General features: G+C 35.9%; 1 protein-coding gene across 1 annotated transcript; it reads right to left on the bottom strand.

Annotated features, from left to right (window-relative positions):
- Nucleotides 1–576: 576 nt before the first annotated feature.
- LOC107743986 (reticulon-1-like) lies at nt 577–15,700 on the bottom strand. The gene is made up of 3 exons (XM_016557449.1): nt 15,063–15,700; nt 2,224–2,937; nt 577–1,121 (listed from the first exon to the last, which is right to left on the bottom strand). The coding sequence occupies exons 1-3, from the start codon at nt 15,283–15,285 to the stop codon at nt 577–579; spliced, it is 1,482 nt and encodes a 493-aa protein (XP_016412935.1). The 5' UTR covers nt 15,286–15,700.
- Between the last annotated feature and the right edge of the window lie 2,798 nt (nt 15,701–18,498).

The following is an 18,498-nucleotide window of genomic DNA, read 5'->3' as shown; positions in this document are numbered from 1 at the left end:
AAATGTTTTCCATAAACCATATGGTTTTATAAAGCACAAACTGCTGTAGGTCAGCCAGATCTTCCATAATAATTTTTCACGGTTTCAAACATGATATTTCCACTGAGCTCTGCTGAATCCTGAAGACACAAACAACAGATGCAGGGAGCAGTCAGGTGTGAAAAAAAATTTAAAACATTAGCCACCCATCTAAAGGCTCAGGGGGCTGTGTGAGAAATGTGTCTTGTAAAATTGATATTTCATGTGCATGACCTTCTTGAGCTCTGGGGATGATTAGAAATGTCATCTAACATTGTGTTGTATTTCTTTGGACCACTTCTGTTGGATGATAAAGAAAAGCAATGACACATGTGCAGTGAACAGTTAAGCAGGAAATGGCTCTATGAAATCTGAGCCTCATCACCTTCTTTTAGTGCAAGTGCATAACAGCTTTGATTAATTTGTATAAATTCTGAACAATCACTATATCTAGGTCTGTTACTTTCAAAGTGCTTGCAAACGCACTGATATCTAAGATAAATTGTATTAAATTCCACATTACCAATTATCCTGCCTTTATATAATATTAGGAAAATATTACATGTAAGCTAGCCTTTGCATGCCCAGTTTTTTTACTGGCTGTGGGGTCTCCTTGAAACCCTTTCTGGAGTCGTGGGTCAATCTTTTGGGACTTTCCTCTCCACAGGACTCCAGAGCCAGTTCACTGTCCAGCTCTGCTTCACGTTCCTCCCTCAAGATGCTGTACTGCATGGCAGGACTCGGGGCAAACGCAAGGGTAGAAGATGGGGCGGGCACTGTGGAAGGTACTGTGGTTGATGAAGTGGTGCTGGGACTCTTACTGAAGCTCATGTAGCCAGTGGTGGGAGCTCGCGGACTAGGCTCTTCAGACACCAGCTCAATCTCAGAGTCTCCAGATTCGGCACTGCTACCCTCGACATCCTGGGGGGAAGGAGGCAAGGTGGGTTTTGGGGGGGAAGACTTCATCTCTATTGGGGAACTCACCTGCTTGGAAGTAGGTGGAGAGGGTGAGATGGGAGATGTTTGAGTCTTGTCTTGGGTGGAACTCATTATTTTAGTTTCATCAGCCTGGATGTTTGGATCCAAAGGTGAATCAGACTCTTCTATTAAGAAAGAGAAGAAGAGATAAAGGACAGGGAGTAAGGTAAGGTGTCTTGTGGCCATCTGGTTTGCCAAGGCATCCCACAGTGTAAGCATGTGTGTGTTATTATATTACTGTGTAACATACAGCCAATAATAGTCAATGAGCCACTGCTCTTAAATATTGGGTGTTTCCTCAACTATGGGCACTTTTGACCTGGTGGATTCTAGAAGATCAACTTGCCAAGTCAGACAAGTTCCTGGATCACCATCTTTTGTTGATCCTGGGACAACATTACTGTCCAAAAATATAGACCTAACCCTATTTCTACCCCTAAACCTAACCCTACCCATAATTTATCCCTAAAATCAAAGAGAAATTATAGCTGAATAACCCTTGTTGTAAGCCTAAAACTGACATTTCCTGTAAACTTATTCCTCGAAATGGATTGGTTGCCTGGGATGTTGTTCCAGGAATATATTGTACTTGGTGAAATCACATTTACCATTCCAGCAGACTTTGGGCCTGGGATAAAGCTAAAACAATAAAATCTAAACCTAAAAATAATTTGAAAAGTTGCAAAATAAACGATGAAGGCATAATGTCAGCTTCATGTAATAAAAAGGAAAAAAGGCTGAATTCCATTTGTTTGAAACTCCTCAATCCCTAGGGCATAAAGAAGCGCCTGAAGCTGAAGAATCACCAATTTATTGATTTTGAAAATGTTTGTGAATGCTCATTTTTGCTACCTCAGTAGCTTAATTATGTTTTGTCTTATCGTGGTGAACTTTTGAACTGTACTCTGCCAACATTAACTACCCTGATTTTTCATTGGGCCTCACCCTTTTTCTGTCCTAACTTGAACTTTTCCAAAATGTTTGGAACTGGTTTTGCTGCTTTTTCCACCAGATTTGGTGAAAAAATTATTAAAATTATGTCATAGAACTGCTCATTTTTCATTCTCTTTAGATAAAAGCAAATCAAATGAATACATTTAAACGTATGAAAGTTTCCAGATTGTCAAATACACCTACACAGAAGCAAAGGGTCAGCTAGCAGAGGAATTAAAGGTGGTTTAGTGGATACATTACAGTGAAGTGCTTGTGTGGGATGGTGATGCCCACCTGTAGGGGGTGTAGATGACTCAGGGCTTTCATCCTCAGGCTCTGAGAGAGTGACGGTTGGCACTCCCTCCAGCCCCAGACTCAGAATGCTCTCCTTCTCTGACACTGTAACTGTGGGGCTGTGCTGGACTGTGGTGGGCGATACAGATGTAGGTGGCATTTCTGTCAGGGTGATTTTTACTGGGCTGGCACTGCTGCTGGTACCTGGAGACCGATAGGGCAGGTAGTCAGACAGCTCTTCATCAGATGGTTCCTCCACATATGGGAAGGTCTGAGAGTCCAGAATTGCAGCAGAGCCAATGTCTTCCACATCCACTTCTACCGGTGATGGGCTCTTCTCCAGTTTAGTGTACTGGGTGGGCTCTGAGAGGCCGCTCATCCTCCAGTCCTCAAGGGGGCGCTGTGAACTACAGGAGTCCTCTTTACGACTTATGTCCATATAGTTGTAAGAAGAGTCAAACGCTTGTATCTTGTGAGAGCTGTCAGTTGGTTCTGCACTGGGGTTCTTGATGCTGGAGTCCGAGGTCAACTGGAAATGGGATCCAGAGGTGAAGTCTTCTGTGCTGGATGCATTTTTGTCACCAGATCTGCCCATGCTGCCAGAAAAGTAGGAGGTATCTTCATGTGAGGCATAGCTTTGATTGGACAAGAGGGAGGTGTACAGGTCATCCCTGTCATCAGTGGACTTCTTCTGGAAGATTAAATCTGATTTATCTGCATGAGAGGAGAGGAACATGAGCAGGAATTTTAGCATTTTAACATAGTGCGACAATGATTATACTAAAAATTAGTGTTGTTATTCTGACTCAAATCTAGCCAAAAAGAAAAAAAGAAAAACCTATACACCCTTTACACCCTTTTCTAATATGATACTATGGAGCCCATAAAGGGGAAGATTAAATCTGATTTATCTGCATGAGAGGAGAGGAACATGAGCAGGAATTTTAGCATTTTAACATAGTGCGACAATGATTATTCAAAAAATTAGTGTTGTTATTCTGACTCAAATCTAGCCAAAAAGGAAAAAAGAAAAACCTATACACCCTTTACACCCTTTTCTAATATGATACTATGGAGCCCATAAAGTGACATGGTGATGGGAAAAATTTAGATGGTAGCAAACATCAATATAAATGCTCTTTCGTTCATTCAAAAAACTGTTGCGTTACACTGAAAAAATAGCATTCGCTTGCAAAGTGTTTTGCATTCTCTTGCAAGCGATTAGTGTTCTCTTGCAAACATTTTATGTTCACATGCAATACTTTTGCATTCATGTGCTTCACATTTGCGTTCACTAGCAAAACTTTTGCATTCACTCACAAAACTGGAGAACAACTGGAAACAAAAATGGAAACGAATGCACTGGGAATGGAATATTTTTCGGAAAGAAAATGTTTTGCAAAAAGAACGCAATGATTTCATGGAAAATGTAAAACTATTGAGAAGGAACACAAAAGCAATAAAATATAATTTTTCCTCCCATCTCATATTTTTCCATGACCATGTAAAGGGAGTTTTTTTGTTAAACTCGGTTAATATCAAATTTAACTGTTGTCTTTTTATTTACATTTTCCTCTAAAGTACTCATGGATTATTTTTTTCATATTTTTATTTGTTTGCATGTTTTCATAAGCCATCTTTTATGTTTCTACTAATAAGATTATACATCATCACTGTACTGTTTTGTTGCAGCTGTATTATATTGTTAAATAAATACAGCATCCTAGATGAGAGCTGCACACCAGAGCAGCAGTTTGACCTGATCTGTAACGGCATGCTGTGCCTCACAAAGCTTCTTACATCAAGTGACCTTGAGGTGAATTCGACTGTGTGCATGCGTTGTTTGTGAAATTCAGATGCTAAAAAGAGAATACGTATGTGTGTGTGATTCAGGTTGAAATATTTTTTAAAGTGTCCTCAAGAGGGCTTTATTGATGTGTGGCAGTGACAGCTCTCATCAGCAGTTAGTGACGGCACCACCACACCCCCTCCACACCAATTCTCCTTGTCTCTATGTCCATCTCATCACATTGGCCACCCCTTTTTGTCTCTCTGTCCTTCTCTCTATTACTGCGGCTATTTGTGGCGGATGACAGTTTTCCAGTTCAATGTTTATCTGAAGGTCGACGGCAATGGTGTCACAAAAGGGCTTGAGAAGCACAAACACACACACTCACACAACAGGGATCAGAAAATGAGCATTGGTGGTGACACCTGAGTATCTCCCTGCATCAGTCTACAAAACAAGAAGAAACCATACAGTGATAATTACTGTAAAAACTGGAGGATCTTAATCTTTCCCTAATTGTGAAGTGTCATTTTGTACATTAAAATGCAGCATGAAATGTAAAAAAATAAAATCCCTTTCACTTGTTTAATGTGCAGAGACCAGGGTCAGAAATTATCCAGGCTTGAGGCAAAAATGCTAATAAAGTGATAAACATGTCCCAGATATTAAAAAATGTGTAAGCAGAAAAGGTCTCTGTAGAGTTTTTATCTGTTATTGTACAGAATATTATTACTTATAATATTCCATTCTAGCCTGCGTAATGATTTTAGTGACTCAGCAGATATCACAGTGCCTCGTAGCGGTCAATTTCACTGATTCAAAGAGCGATTGTTGTTGAATGTTAAGCTAAAAAGTGTATTTTTTTTAGAAAAAAACAACTAAAGTCAGCCCTTACGAACAATTACAACTGCAAAACCAGAAACAGTGATTATATCAAGATAACACATATTTCTATGTATAATCTAATATGACAGGGTAAGATACATTCCAAACCTGGTTTTGGTTTCAATCATTATACTTTTGGTTCCATGTGGTGGCACATAATACACCTTTAAAACACAGATATTTACTGTTTATTAAAAAGACTATAGATATCACTTTAAAAGTTTGCTTAATAAAGGTTGATTTAATTATCAAGTTGTTAAAAACAATGTAATATTATACCTAGAGGTAGCTTAATGTTTTGCATAGCTTCACTGATTCTGATCATGCTGGGTGAATGAACAGATGGAGAGGAGGAGAGAGGTTAGGAGATGGATGGAAGAGCGAGTTAAGTGTGTATTATTTTGTTTTATAATTTTGTTTTCAATATTAGTCTCATTTCAGTTCATTTTAATCCACTTGTTTGTTTTGAAAATGACTTTCACTATAGGTGTCTACAAAACAAGAAGAAACCATACAGTGATAATTACTGTAAAAACTGGAGGATCTTAATCTTTCCCTAATTGTGAAGTGTCATTTTGTACATTAAAATGCAGCATGAAATGTAAAAAAATAAAATCCCTTTCACTTGTTTAATGTGCAGAGACCAGGGTCAGAAATTATCCAGGCTTGAGGCAAAAATGCTAATAAAGTGATAAACATGTCCCAGATATTAAAAAATGTGTAAGCAGAAAAGGTCTCTGTAGAGTTTTTATCTGTTATTGTACAGACTATTATTACTTATAATATTCCATTCTAGCCTGCGTAATGATTTTAGTGACTCAGCAGATATCACAGTGCCTCGGAAATGTCTCAGTATGTGACGGACAATCCTGCATGAGTTTGCACCACACAATCTCCAGCCCACACCTCTCACCCTCAACATTTAAGCAACGTGCAAGCTATGACTCATTCTCTCAAAAACACAGTGATAGCGAGAACACACGGTGGCCTTAAGTGCTGAACTTTCATTTATAGTACCTGTTACTAAAATGTCTTTCACAAAGACAGCGCTTAGATTTTGAAAAACTGACATATACAATTTGTTGCTTCTTCCAAACCCTATTACACTGGTAATTCTCTAACTTCTCTAACTGCTTAATTGAAGCAATAGTTTTCTTTATGTTCTAAACTAGTCATGTACTACAGTGTTTTCCAATGTGATCCTCTGACAAGGATATTATACTTTTAAAGACTCCAAGAAATCAAAATTGAAGTGTTGTGACATTTGTCCTTTCTGTTAGCTTGGACATCTACTATATGATACTGTACTCCTAAAAGTTTAAAACGAACTTTTACATAAATACATCTATCTCTTTTTTTGCCGTTTCTGCCGCAGAGTAAAAAAATAAAAAGTTAATTGTAAGATTTAAAGTTTAAAACATATTGCTGAAAAGTTCAAATGTTAGTAAAAGTTAAAAAAAAAAAAAGTCTCACCAAGGCTGCATTTACATAATCAAAAATGGCGCAAAAACTGTAATATTGTGAAACATTAATGTATTTCAAATGTAATTTATTCCTGTGATGGTAAAGCTGAATTTTCAGCAGCCATTCTACTCCACTCTTCAGTGTTACATGATCCTTCATAAATCAGTCTAATATGCTGCTCAAAAACATTTCTTATTATTATAAATATTGAAAACAGTTGAGCTGCTTAATATTTTTGTGAAAACCATGCTACTTTCTTCTCAGAATTATTTGATGAATTCAAAGTTTTAAAAAACAGCATTTATTCAAAATTGAAATCTTTTGTAAAAATGTACAAGCCTTTACTGTCACTTTTCATAAATGTAATGCAACCTTGCTAAATAAAAATATCTAATAAAAAAATCATACTGACCTACAAACTTACATTATGAAAAATAAAGTTGCAGTTGTAAAGTCAGCTTCCTGTTTCAAAAGGAAATATGTCAACAAAGAAAAGAAGGCTGAATTCAAGCCATTGAAATTGGGTATTTACTATGCCAAGTAATACTAGGTTTGTATGAGTGATGTCTTCAGCTTCACTGGATCGCACTATATATGGATAATAATGCACAGCGGTCAGTTCTTTTTTTTTTTTTTAAAGGTGGTGTTTATCGGTTTTTGCAAATGAACACTTCATATGTTATTTGTCTTTCTCATATCATTCAGTCACTGCAAATTTATGTTTTAAATGTCCTTGTTCATTTTCTGTAGCCATCTAAGCTGTTTGTTGACGTGTCTACATTGTCAGCTGAGGAGATTACAAAGATTAAACGAGTGTTTTTGTTTAACTCTGAAACATTTGCCAAAAAACAAATGTTGGAGTTATCTGCTTTTGCTAAAAAAAAAACTTTATTATATATAAAAAACTTTCAATTAACTTTAATTTATTTGTTTGAGTTATTATTACTTACTCAAAACAACCCATCTGCAGTTTGATTGATATTACTTGGAATGCACACACACAAAAAAAACCCCAAAGGATTCATGAAAATAAATAAAAATGGAGTTTCCTGTTTTTGCAAATGAACTCTTTATATTTTTCTCTCTTGGCCATTACAAAATTTCAAAAAGGTCACATACTGGCTGTGTGAGTGTTTGGGTGTGTGTGCTTGTTGCATTGTTGGCACAGGTTCTAGGGTTTAGGGTAAAGCTCATGTTCTGGTGATGTGTTAGGTAAGAGTCAGGCATTAGCCATGGCACTAACACTAATGCGCTAAAGCTAATCACTCTGCTTAAACCTAAAGAACTCAGAGGAGAATTAGCAGGATCCACAGTATAAGTTTTACAACACTATACAGCTTCAGACTTGTCACTGTTGCTCAAATATAACATGCCTAGTGTTGCATGTAGCTAATGGATTAACTAAGTAAAAGAAAGAAAGAAGAGTCAGCTAACAAGTCAATAAAAGCAGGGCAACTGACATATGGTGTCATATCTACAGTATATCTCAAATTGAGACATAATGTCTTGTAGTAAAAAACACATATGTGTATCAAGTTTAAAACTAGCTAATGCTAATTTACAAGAGGAGCTTAGCTATAGGCCACCTAATGATAAAGAAGTGTGCTTAATTGTATTGAATGTGCAATGTGCAATGTACTTCAAATTTTAAAAGTATTTTTTTATAAAACTGTACTTGCAGATACTATAATCTTAATGAAATAAAAGACCACTTAAGTACTTAGAGAGTACACTTCCATGTTTTCAAACACAATTTAAAGTACCTTTTAAATAATTGCTTTGATAATCTCTTGTTGTGCTTTAAACAAGTACACTTATTTTGATATGCTGACTAACATACTAAATTGCAAGTAAATACTAAATAGAAGTAGTAAATCGGACGTTTTATCATTTTAACTGTAATGTGTTATTCAACATTACATTTTTAAACATACTAAATTTCAACTTAATACAAGTTTCAAAAGAATTTTTGTTTACCATTATATTTTACAATTTACTATAATCAGTACTTTCGGCAATACACAAAGACAACAGAAGTAATTATGAAAACATAGCTGCAAGCAGCAATTACGGGGCCAAGCACTACAGAAGCAAGCATCAGACCAACTGTAGCAATGAGTAATTAAAACCATTTTAAGATTATTTTACTCCAAATGGCTGAAAAATCATAAATACAACTACTAGTAATATGATTTATTGGCTTATTACTTTTGACCAATAGGTGGCGCTGTTACCAAATATATGTGGTGTGTTCTGTGTGATGTGACAATGGCACACACAAAGTTTGGTGTCAATATGTCAAAGCTTTGCAGAGATACAGTCTCAGAGTCATTTTGGCATTATGCCTCAATTTTGTAGCGGCGCTATACAAAAACGGTTTTGTCTATCGACACGAAATCCATAACTATTTGCCAGCATGGTCTGAAGATGATCTAAGTCAAATTTGGTGAAAATCGGACCAACGGTCTAGGAGGAGTTCGAAAAAGTAGATTTTCAACATAAATCAAAATGGCGGACAGGAAGTTCGACTAACTATGGCATATTTGGTATCTATTTTGTCAGCATGACCCAAGGAATATTTTGAGGCTAGTTTCATTACAATAGGCTAATGCAATCAAAAGTTATTAGCAGTTTTGGAAATTTCATAATTAATGGTTAATGAATGGTTTATCACTCTTGACCAATAGGTGACGCTGTTACCAAATTTATGTGGCGTGATCAGTGAGAGGTGACAATGGCACATACAAAGTTTGGTGTCAATATGTCAAAGCTATTGCAGAGATACAGCCTCAGATGCAGTTTGGCATCTTTCCAGCAAATTCATTGATGCGCTAAACGAGAACCGTTTCGTACATCGACACGAAATCCATAACTTTTTGACTGCATAGTCTGAAGATGATCTGAGACAAATTTGGTGAAAATCGGAACAACGGTCGAGGAGGAGTTCGAAAAAGTAGGTTTTCAACATAAATCAAAATGGTGGACAGGAAATTCAGCCAATTATGGCATAATTGGTATCAATGTTTTTGACATGATCCAAGGAATCTATCAACATCAGTCTCATTACAATAGGTTAATGTAAACAAAAGTTATTAGCATTTTTAGAAATTTCATTATAAATTTTGACCCCAAACTTTTTGAGTATCATCAAGGCATGATGTCAAAGATGCATACCGAGTTTCGTAACGATAAGTCAATGCGTTCGTAAAATATAGCACTTTATGACAAAATTCAAAATGGCCGACACCCAAAATGGCTGATATGGGAAATTTGGATATAATTTGACTTGGCATGCTCCTCAGAATCTAAAGAGACCAGTTTTGTGACTTTTGGCCAAACCATTCAGAAGTTATAAGCAAAAATAGCCATTTTTCATATCTCCTGACCACTAGGTGGCACTGCACCGAAACACTACAGGTAGCCTCAGGTTATGCTTGTTATAACACACACCAAGTTTGGTCTCAATATGCAAAACCGTTGCGGAGATATAGGCTCACATGCATTTTTGCATGCTTTTCGTAGAATTTGTTCGCGCATTATTCAAGAATGGTTTGACAAATCAACTTGAATTCCATACCTTTTTGCCAGCATGGTCTGAAGATGATCTGAGCCAATTTTGGTGAAAATCAGACTAACCGTCTAGGATGAGTTTGAAAAAGTAGGTTTTACGAACTATTAAAAATAGCGGAAAAACGAAACCTTACGATTTTTTAATTTTGGAGTTCATTCGATTTTCCTTATGTACCTTACGGTTCAAAAGTTATTAGCATAAACATGAGTGAAACTTTGGATAAGTGGTGGAGTTTGAGTAGAGAGAGTTTGAGTTAGAGACTCCAAACTTGCTATGGTTAATGTTGAGACGGTGCTCTATCAGTGTACCAAATTTCACAACTTTCCCGCAAGCGGTTCTATGGGCTGCCATAGACTCAAGAGTGGAAGAAGAAACGGAAGAAGAAAAAGAACACCAACGGATACAATAGGTGCCATCGCACCTTCGGTGCTTGGCCCCTAATTACATACAAAGATGTACTTACATCTTGCCTAAGTGGGTCAAATAAGGACTCTAAAGTGCAATTAAGTATATTATTTCTGTAATAAGAGTAAAGTCTCCTTTTAAAATTATGCTAAAATGAACTTCTTTTTCACAAGGGCCTCCTATTGCAGTTAAATGAATATTCAGTTTCAGTTAGCACAGCACTCCAAAAACTATGCTAAAGCCAGTGAAAATGTTGGCAGAACTACCATCCTGACTAACTAGCAAGATCAGACTAGCTCTGATCTTGCTCTTTCACAACTCATTGTTTTGGATGTACTCTACTATATATGATGTTTTGATTATGTTGTCCTTTTGACACACAAGTGTGTAATCTACTTTTGGCAAGAAGCGAATTTTTCTTTCCTTAGCTGAGTAGCTCTGACTGTTTTAACTGAGCTTAGAAAGATCAGTACATTGTGAGGACTTCCTTCCTCTAGTCTGTGTTATTTCTGGTCAGCGCCAGGTCTATCTTCACAGGAAGACACTGATGAAGCGACACTGCAGACTTTCCTTAACAAACAAAGAGTGATAAAAAGTGACTGGGAGGGAAAATATGACAGGGGTTATGTTTCAAAACAGCATAATTATATCCCACAATAAAAAATTTTTTTTTATTTTTATTTTTTTTTAAAGCTCTCTGTCACTAAGATGGGCTTCCTTTTAGACACTCATCTCTGCTGTGCCACCAGCACGTATCTCTGCAGAACAGTACGTCTGACAGACAGATAAGGTTGAAGGGAAGATCAAGATGCCACTGACAGGTTTGTGGCACATGAGGAGTTGGTGCCAACTTCAAGTCACTGCAGGCACACTTTCACATGGTTACTCTATGTGTATGTGTATGAATTCACCGGATTTACTTCATCATGAGAACAGATGCAGATGGAGAGCCAGAGGCAGCTGTTGGAGGTACTTCTCTTGTACCTGAAAACCACCTGTTCCAGCATGCCAGTGTCTGCAGGAATTGTGGGTTTATAGTGAAAAATGTAAAAGGTAAAGCATAGCAATCTCAATATTTAAAGAACAATGTAGTAATTATATAAAATACAAAATATAGTGACCCCAACCATCAATAGTGGTTTTAAAAATCAGCAGCTGCTGAAATCTATTAGGTTCTAAATTCATTTTAAATTTTTTTTAAACATAACCATTTTCTCTGCGTCACTGGGGTTAATTACCACAGAGAACAATCTGTCAGGAAAAGAAGACAATAATCTGTCCACCTCGTAGGGCTGGACAAATGAGCATATGTTTAAAGCTTTTACATAATCGCTTTAGTCTGTGATGCAATATGCTTGCTGCATTGAGATTCATTCATCACAACAAACAGTACATTGGCTATACACACCTTATGTTTGGCCATTAAGCTTGTTTCTAGTATTTTTCCTACATGCTGAAAATATTCAACAATGCTTGGTAAAGGATAGAAACAAAAGTAAAGAATAAGTATGAAAACTAGACAAACAATATTGTATTTAAATATAAATACACTAAATTTTGGAGGTTGGGGTCTCTTTTCTTTCTAGACCCAATTAAGTACCAATTACTTATGATGAACATTTATTGCCTTTTTTATTTTCTCATGTCAGTATTTTTATATGGGAAAAAAACTCTGACACTGGCAATGCTTTTTCTTGTTTTAAGCATAATATGATGCCATTTGCTTCTCAATGTACTAGAAAACAAGAGAAATGTTCACAAAAAATAATGTGAACAGTCTGGAGCAGCAGTTAAAAATTATACAATATATAATGTTGTTTAATCAATTTATTGTAGAATATCAGTATATACAGAAAGCAGTTTCTGAACTTTAAAATCATGCATTTTAAAATCATGGCAGCAAGTGCTGAGTCAGTGCTAATGAGGCGAATGTGTTCCCGCAAAGGGAAATAGATTCTTTTAATCTTGTTATGGTTCTTAGTACTTTCTGATGCCCATGTGATATTCTGCAACCAGCAACGCTTTCTGTATGTGTGTAAAGAAGAAAGTGAACTTGCATTCCAGTGTCCCTAATGAATCACGGTTCACTGAAGCGAAGACATTAAAAACAATGAACGGCCTGTCTGTATACAACTCATAAGGCTTTCTGATTTCTGATCGGGGTACCATGAAAGACAACACAGTGGGGTCTCTCCAGTACACAACCTACACATCATATATAATTGCTCATTATATCTGCCTTAAATTAAATAGTGATGCCAGCAAGCCAAAGAAGCCATGCAAGATACTGGTGAAATGTTTGTAGAGAAAAAACTGTTTTATGAAAACAGGAGGAAATGATCAAGTTTGTATATGGTGAAAGACATAAGAATAACTGCATTGCAAGCTAGCAAATTGTAACAAGTACTTGCAGTAGTAACAGATGTGTAGAATTAGTAAAGATAATAACAGTATAAAAAACACTAATGTTTGCTCTTGCTCTGACTTATATGTTATCAAAAAGATGATGTATTCACATTAAATGCATTCTGTCAGAGGTTATGTTTCATGTCTGTCCATTAAATTATTCGTGTACAAATGGTATTGCTAAACTTTAATCTAAAATAGTCTTATCAAAAGTCAAATAAGTAATAGAGTTACTATGTGCTCTCACCTAAAGTGTCAAGCTCAATTCATGTTAATATCAACATCAAGAATGTGTTTAACAATGTGCTCTAAATGTGATCCAAAAGGCCAAGTATCACATCCTCTAAGAGTCAGTACTGTGGTTCAATAAGCACTGGGATAGGCTGTCATTCAGCTAAAGAGAGATTCAGTCTGATTAGAGGATTTTACTACAGGACTCTAAATTTCATTCACTTGTCAATGTCAGTCTGGTGATTCAGATACACACAAAACAACTTCTACAAATCGTGTGTGACTCATGATGCATCTACAATGAAACTTAATATGTTAAAGATACCAATTCGAGCTCATTTAAATCAGTGCTTTAGTGTTGACATGCATAGGTTAGGAAATTTTAGAAAATGTTCCAAATGTCCTTTTGTTTGGTTAATTAAAAGCAGAACGCTTAGACTGCTGTTGAAGCACTTTTATTGCTGTTTTACTCTTGCAATACATGATGATTTGATTAATTTTTTCCCTTATCACCTAATACCATTTTCACATTAGGCTTACTGTTTTATAGCTCATAACGAGGTTATTTTTTGTTATTCAGTGATAACTTCTCCATCTTTCCGATACCCACATGAAAGACTATTACATAATATCACTTTCACTCAACAGTCTGCAGCATTAAGATTCATTAAACATAGAAAGGCAGGCTTGTCTAAGCTACAACTGAAAAACAAAACAATTTTAAGAGACGTGCAAACCTGAAAAAGCTTCCTATTGCATATAGTATTAGCATTTCTTATCTCTTATATTTCTGTCTGGTTGTAAAGACTAATTTTGGACTGGTGTTTTATAGAAATGGAGCTACAATCTCATTTCACTAAGTGAAAAAAAACAACCACATGACGAAAGACTAGTCTGAACAGCTCTGTCTGTCCATCATAGGGTTTCTCTAGTAGCATAATGCCATATAACAGATTTTCGATCCAAGCCTGTGAGATGTTCAAATGGCAATGTCAAGTATTGATCTCTATGCAGTAAAGGTTACTGTAAAGTGTCTGGTTTGAAAAGAAGCTGAAGCACATTGAAATAATGACAAAGATAAAGATCCAGCAACTGAAGGGGGAAAAAAAGTTATACAACATCTCACTAACAGAGTATTTTGCATTTGCAATTTTTTTATGGTATGTATAACACTATAAATCATAGTAAGTAAAAGTAGTTTTTAGTAGCCAAAGTGTTGACCTATCAACAATAGGTCTCAGACATGAATATAAAAACTATAAGAACAAATAGATTGCTTATTTTTGTGATATTGGATAAATATAGTACATTTAGCAGTTAATAAAAGAATCAATTTCATAAGTAGAATATAAATTATTATTATATTAAAAATATACATGTGGTGTTTACTTCCTGGAAGAATCCTTGTTTTGAATGAATTATTGTTGGTTCAATAACTCACTTAACTGTCACAAAGCAACTTTTAGAATCAAAAACACCTTTGATTCAGCTGGATCAGTCGCTAAATTAAACTGACTTACTTTCTGAACCATAAATTATTACTTTAGTCATGTCAGATTCGAAATGAACCAATAACTGTTACCCTTGCTTATCCACTTAAGTCAATTACAAATACTGACTGGTTTGTTATACACATATGTGTAAGACATTATTTTATAATGTGTGTACTATATTTTTACAATACAATACAATATTGTGTATAAAATATTTTTTACAATGTATACACATGCTTATTAGAATCAGTGATATTTTGTTTATTAATCATTTTAATACATAGAACAATATGCCATCTCTAAAAAGTGTTGTGAAATAAATGTATATTATTATTATTATTTTTACATTTGATCTGCTGAAACTTGATTTTTTTTTAAATTTATTATCCCTTCCTCAAAACTAAATGATTCGAGAAGAATTCAATTCCTTACGATGCCCATCCCTAAATTCAATAAAACTTCCACTCCAGACAGAATGAGCCAGCAAGCCAAGGTAACTGCTACCTGATAACCAGGCCCCGGTCGACAGAGAAGTTAAGCATCGAGGTATTTCAAAGCGTTGCATATATGACGATGTACATTAAAATCACATTACCTGTGGAAGCAGTTTCCATGACAACAGGGTGCGGTTGCCGGTCGCTTTCGGGATGGCTAGAAAACTGTTTCTCATCACTTGATTCGTCCTCCCAGTCTCCCATCTGCCGCTCCTCTCCCAAGTCATCCCGCTGGGCGGCGGAGGTGCTCCCGAAGCGGTCAATCTTCTCAAAATCGTCCCCGTACCAGCTGCCCTCCGAATCTGCCTCAGGCTTCACGGACATGTTTGCGCCTTCCGTCTGCGTGCGATGCTCTTCAGAGAGACGCGGTCACTCACTGAAGAAAAGCAGTCAAAGCGCCGTTCAACTTCTCGGATCAGACACTGGGTAACTATCAGAAGTAGTTTGGGCAGGCCCAGCGCTCCGGCAGAGGCTCGCGCTGCTGGAAATGGCTTGTTTAGTTCAGTGTTTCGGCGCTGACGTCACCGTGTCTCGAGCTCATAGTGGCACGCAGCATTTAAACACACAGAGCTAGAACTGGGCATAAAATAAGGCTTTCGGATAATAAATGAAGATGGGGAATTGTTACAGTGGTTTGAGCGAATAAACTCACTCTATGGATTGGATTCAGATTAAACAAAAAATTACTTTCAATATTCTTAAGTAGCTAACGCAAACACGACTAAATTTACTAGGTGGATCTGAGCATTATCCTGAAAGTTACACTCGCTATTAGTGCGTAGTCATGGGTCTTATTAGTTTTTTAGGAAATGGTGTCATCTTGTGGTTTCAGAGGTAACTACAGCAGACCCTTTTCAGGTTTGGTAGTTTAAAAAAAATCCTCTTTGAGACATAAATGTGCCTCAAGCTAAAGAAACACCCTACATATGGTATAAAACCGAGTTTTACTGTCTTAACTAAATAAATTAAATGGATAGGCCTACTTACAATAAAGAAACTCAGGTTATTTTTATTTACTCTTCTTTTATTCAGTTTATGACTTTCATTGCCATCTAGTTGCTTAGTCCACAAACAGTGTGTTCACCATAATCCATAAATTTTCTGTTATAGATATTACATACAGAGAGCATTTCATTTACTGTTGTTGAAATACAACCAATTTCTGCCTAATTTCAAAGATATTATAGCTATTTAACTAGAAAACAGCTCTGTCTTCGTTAGTGACAAATCTAAAATTATTGTGTAATGAAATATGTGATACTCAGATGTCATTTCTCCTCACTGGAAATTATCCATTGCTTTTCAGAGATATTTTCATTTTTCTTCATTTTTGCTATCACGTAAATATAGTTCTTCATTGTGTCACATTGCATTTTACAGACAGCTAGTCACAGTTGACAGCTCTTGAAAATGTTCTATTATTAGTACAGTGCAGATTTCACTTATGAAAGAAGTCTGAAATCTGAAGAAAAAAATGAAAGCTATCTTGGTCACAAATGAATGGAAAACCAGGATAGAAGAAACAACAGCAGCAATAGAATGCTCTGCACTCAGTCTAGCATGCATGCAGTGACCTTCCTCTCCATCTCTTCTGAGCAAATCATAAGTGGATGGTGTAAGCCTATTACTCTGCCCTTGGACCATTATGGCTTTTTTTCACTTGTCTCATGTCATTAAATGCCCCTGGAAACAACTATTCATTATAACTGCTCTTTCACAGATGAATTCAATGATTTATTTTAGGGGTGGAACGGTTCGCGGAAAAAAAACGAACCGTATGGTTCTCCACACACGGTTCGGCAAGCACTACCGCGGTTCAACTTAAATCTGACAACGCATCTGTAATATGGTTTGCTATAAATAACACGTAAAACAAACAGGGTTTGGATATATGTTTCTGTGGATGGATGCGCATTCTGGCTTCCCAATAGGCCTACATTACAAGAACTGCGATGGAAAAAAAGTGGACAAACCATTCACTCTTGTTCAATGCGAATGCCGTATGCTGGAATATGAGCAGTAATTTATTCCGTCATCACCGGGTGCTGATAGCGCGCGCGCACAGATGAGACCTGAACAGCACACGTTGATATCTGTTTTTAAACTAAACTCATGTAAGCTTTGCCAGTTTAAACATTGAAGAGCCAGAGTACGCGAGCTCGCGCGCGCAGTGAGAAGATTTGTGCGTGCGCTCATCCGAAGCGCGCAAACCCGCTCCTCAGAACGCGCGCAAATATTAAGCTCTCTCTGAAGTATTGTGTTTAAATGGACAAATTCACACAAAAATTAGATCAAAATGGCCGTCTTGGTAAGTATCCTATAGCAGACATAGCCGGCTGAACGTACTGTCTATTCAATCAAGAGCAGTGAGTGATTTCTTTGCTGTTGATTAATCTTTAATTTATACAGTCAAATATGCAATGCTGTTTTACATTTCATTACTTTATTCAATTTCTGTACCTAAAAACTAATGTTAGACCTACCTAAAAAAAAAATGAAAATCACTGTTTATTTTATTTGTATCTTTGCTCTATTGTATTTATTTGTGCTGTTGCTTGTAGTTAGATAGATTGTTCTTATTTTCTTTATTTTTATTTAACAGTATAGTTTTTCCCTAAACATAGCACATACCGAACCGTACCGAAACCGTGACTCTAAAACCGTGATACAAACCGAACCGTGAGTAAGTTGAACGTTCCACCCCTAATTTCTTTCTTTCTGCATTGTGTTTCATTAAACCATCTTTCTGACCCTTAGCAGATCCACGCGACCACTCAACATAACATTTAAATTATGGAGAAAAGAAATGACGATCCTTTGTATCTGACTGAACTATTATTAAAGCTAGAACATTTAATGATATGGCATTTTATATTGGGTGGTATTGTTATATATTTATTCATAATTTAAAAAATAAGTTTTCTCAATTATTATTATTAGAAGAGTTACTTAATTTAATATTAGTCCAATAAGAAAAAAATAGCATGTAAAAAATTATTTCATATAAAGCATGCAAAAATTAATTTAAATTTTATTGTTATTCATTTTATAGGTGTATTTATATTTCATATATATTAAACACATATTTATTTATTTGTTTTTGTTTGTTGAATTATTTATTACATTTAGAAATCATGCATTCCACATAATTTATTATGAATGATAATTATTATACGTAATAATTAATAATCACTTAAATTATAAAAAATACTGTTTATTGCATTTAGTATAGTAGTTGCCACCACATTGTCACTAGGTGGCATCAGCTACCCTTTGAAAAAAAAATCGTGATAAGGTGCTCATGATCAGTTAGTCAAAATAATAATTACTAAAAATAAATGGATTTTCACATTTGTTCTACAATTTAATTAATGTGCAATGTCATTGATGTAGTCATGTAAAAATGCACAAATGCATTGACAGAAATACAGCATCTGTCGATTTTAAAACACATAGATGTATAGCGCTTAATAATATGGGCAGGTCAGCCATATGCATCAGTAATAATTACACTTTCATTTTCAGTAATAAGTGCAC

The sequence above is a fragment of the Sinocyclocheilus rhinocerous genome, unplaced genomic scaffold (genome assembly GCF_001515625.1).
Source record: "Sinocyclocheilus rhinocerous isolate Xijiao unplaced genomic scaffold, SAMN03320098_v1.1 scaffold2542, whole genome shotgun sequence".
Taxonomy (NCBI): Eukaryota; Metazoa; Chordata; class Actinopteri; order Cypriniformes; family Cyprinidae; genus Sinocyclocheilus; species Sinocyclocheilus rhinocerous.
This window is presented reverse-complemented; position numbering and strand designations above follow the sequence as displayed.

Coding starts and splice junctions, on each gene's coding strand:
- LOC107743986 (XM_016557449.1), bottom strand. CDS start 15,285: ATGTCCGTGAAGCCTGAGGCAGATTCGGAGGGCAGCTGGTACGGGGAC. Junction 2,938..15,062: donor CATGGAAACTGCTTCCACAG/GTAATGTGATTT, acceptor CCTCTCATGCAG/ATAAATCAGATTTAATCTTC. Junction 1,122..2,223: donor GTCATCTACACCCCCTACAG/GTGGGCATCACC, acceptor CTTTCTTAATAG/AAGAGTCTGATTCACCTTTG.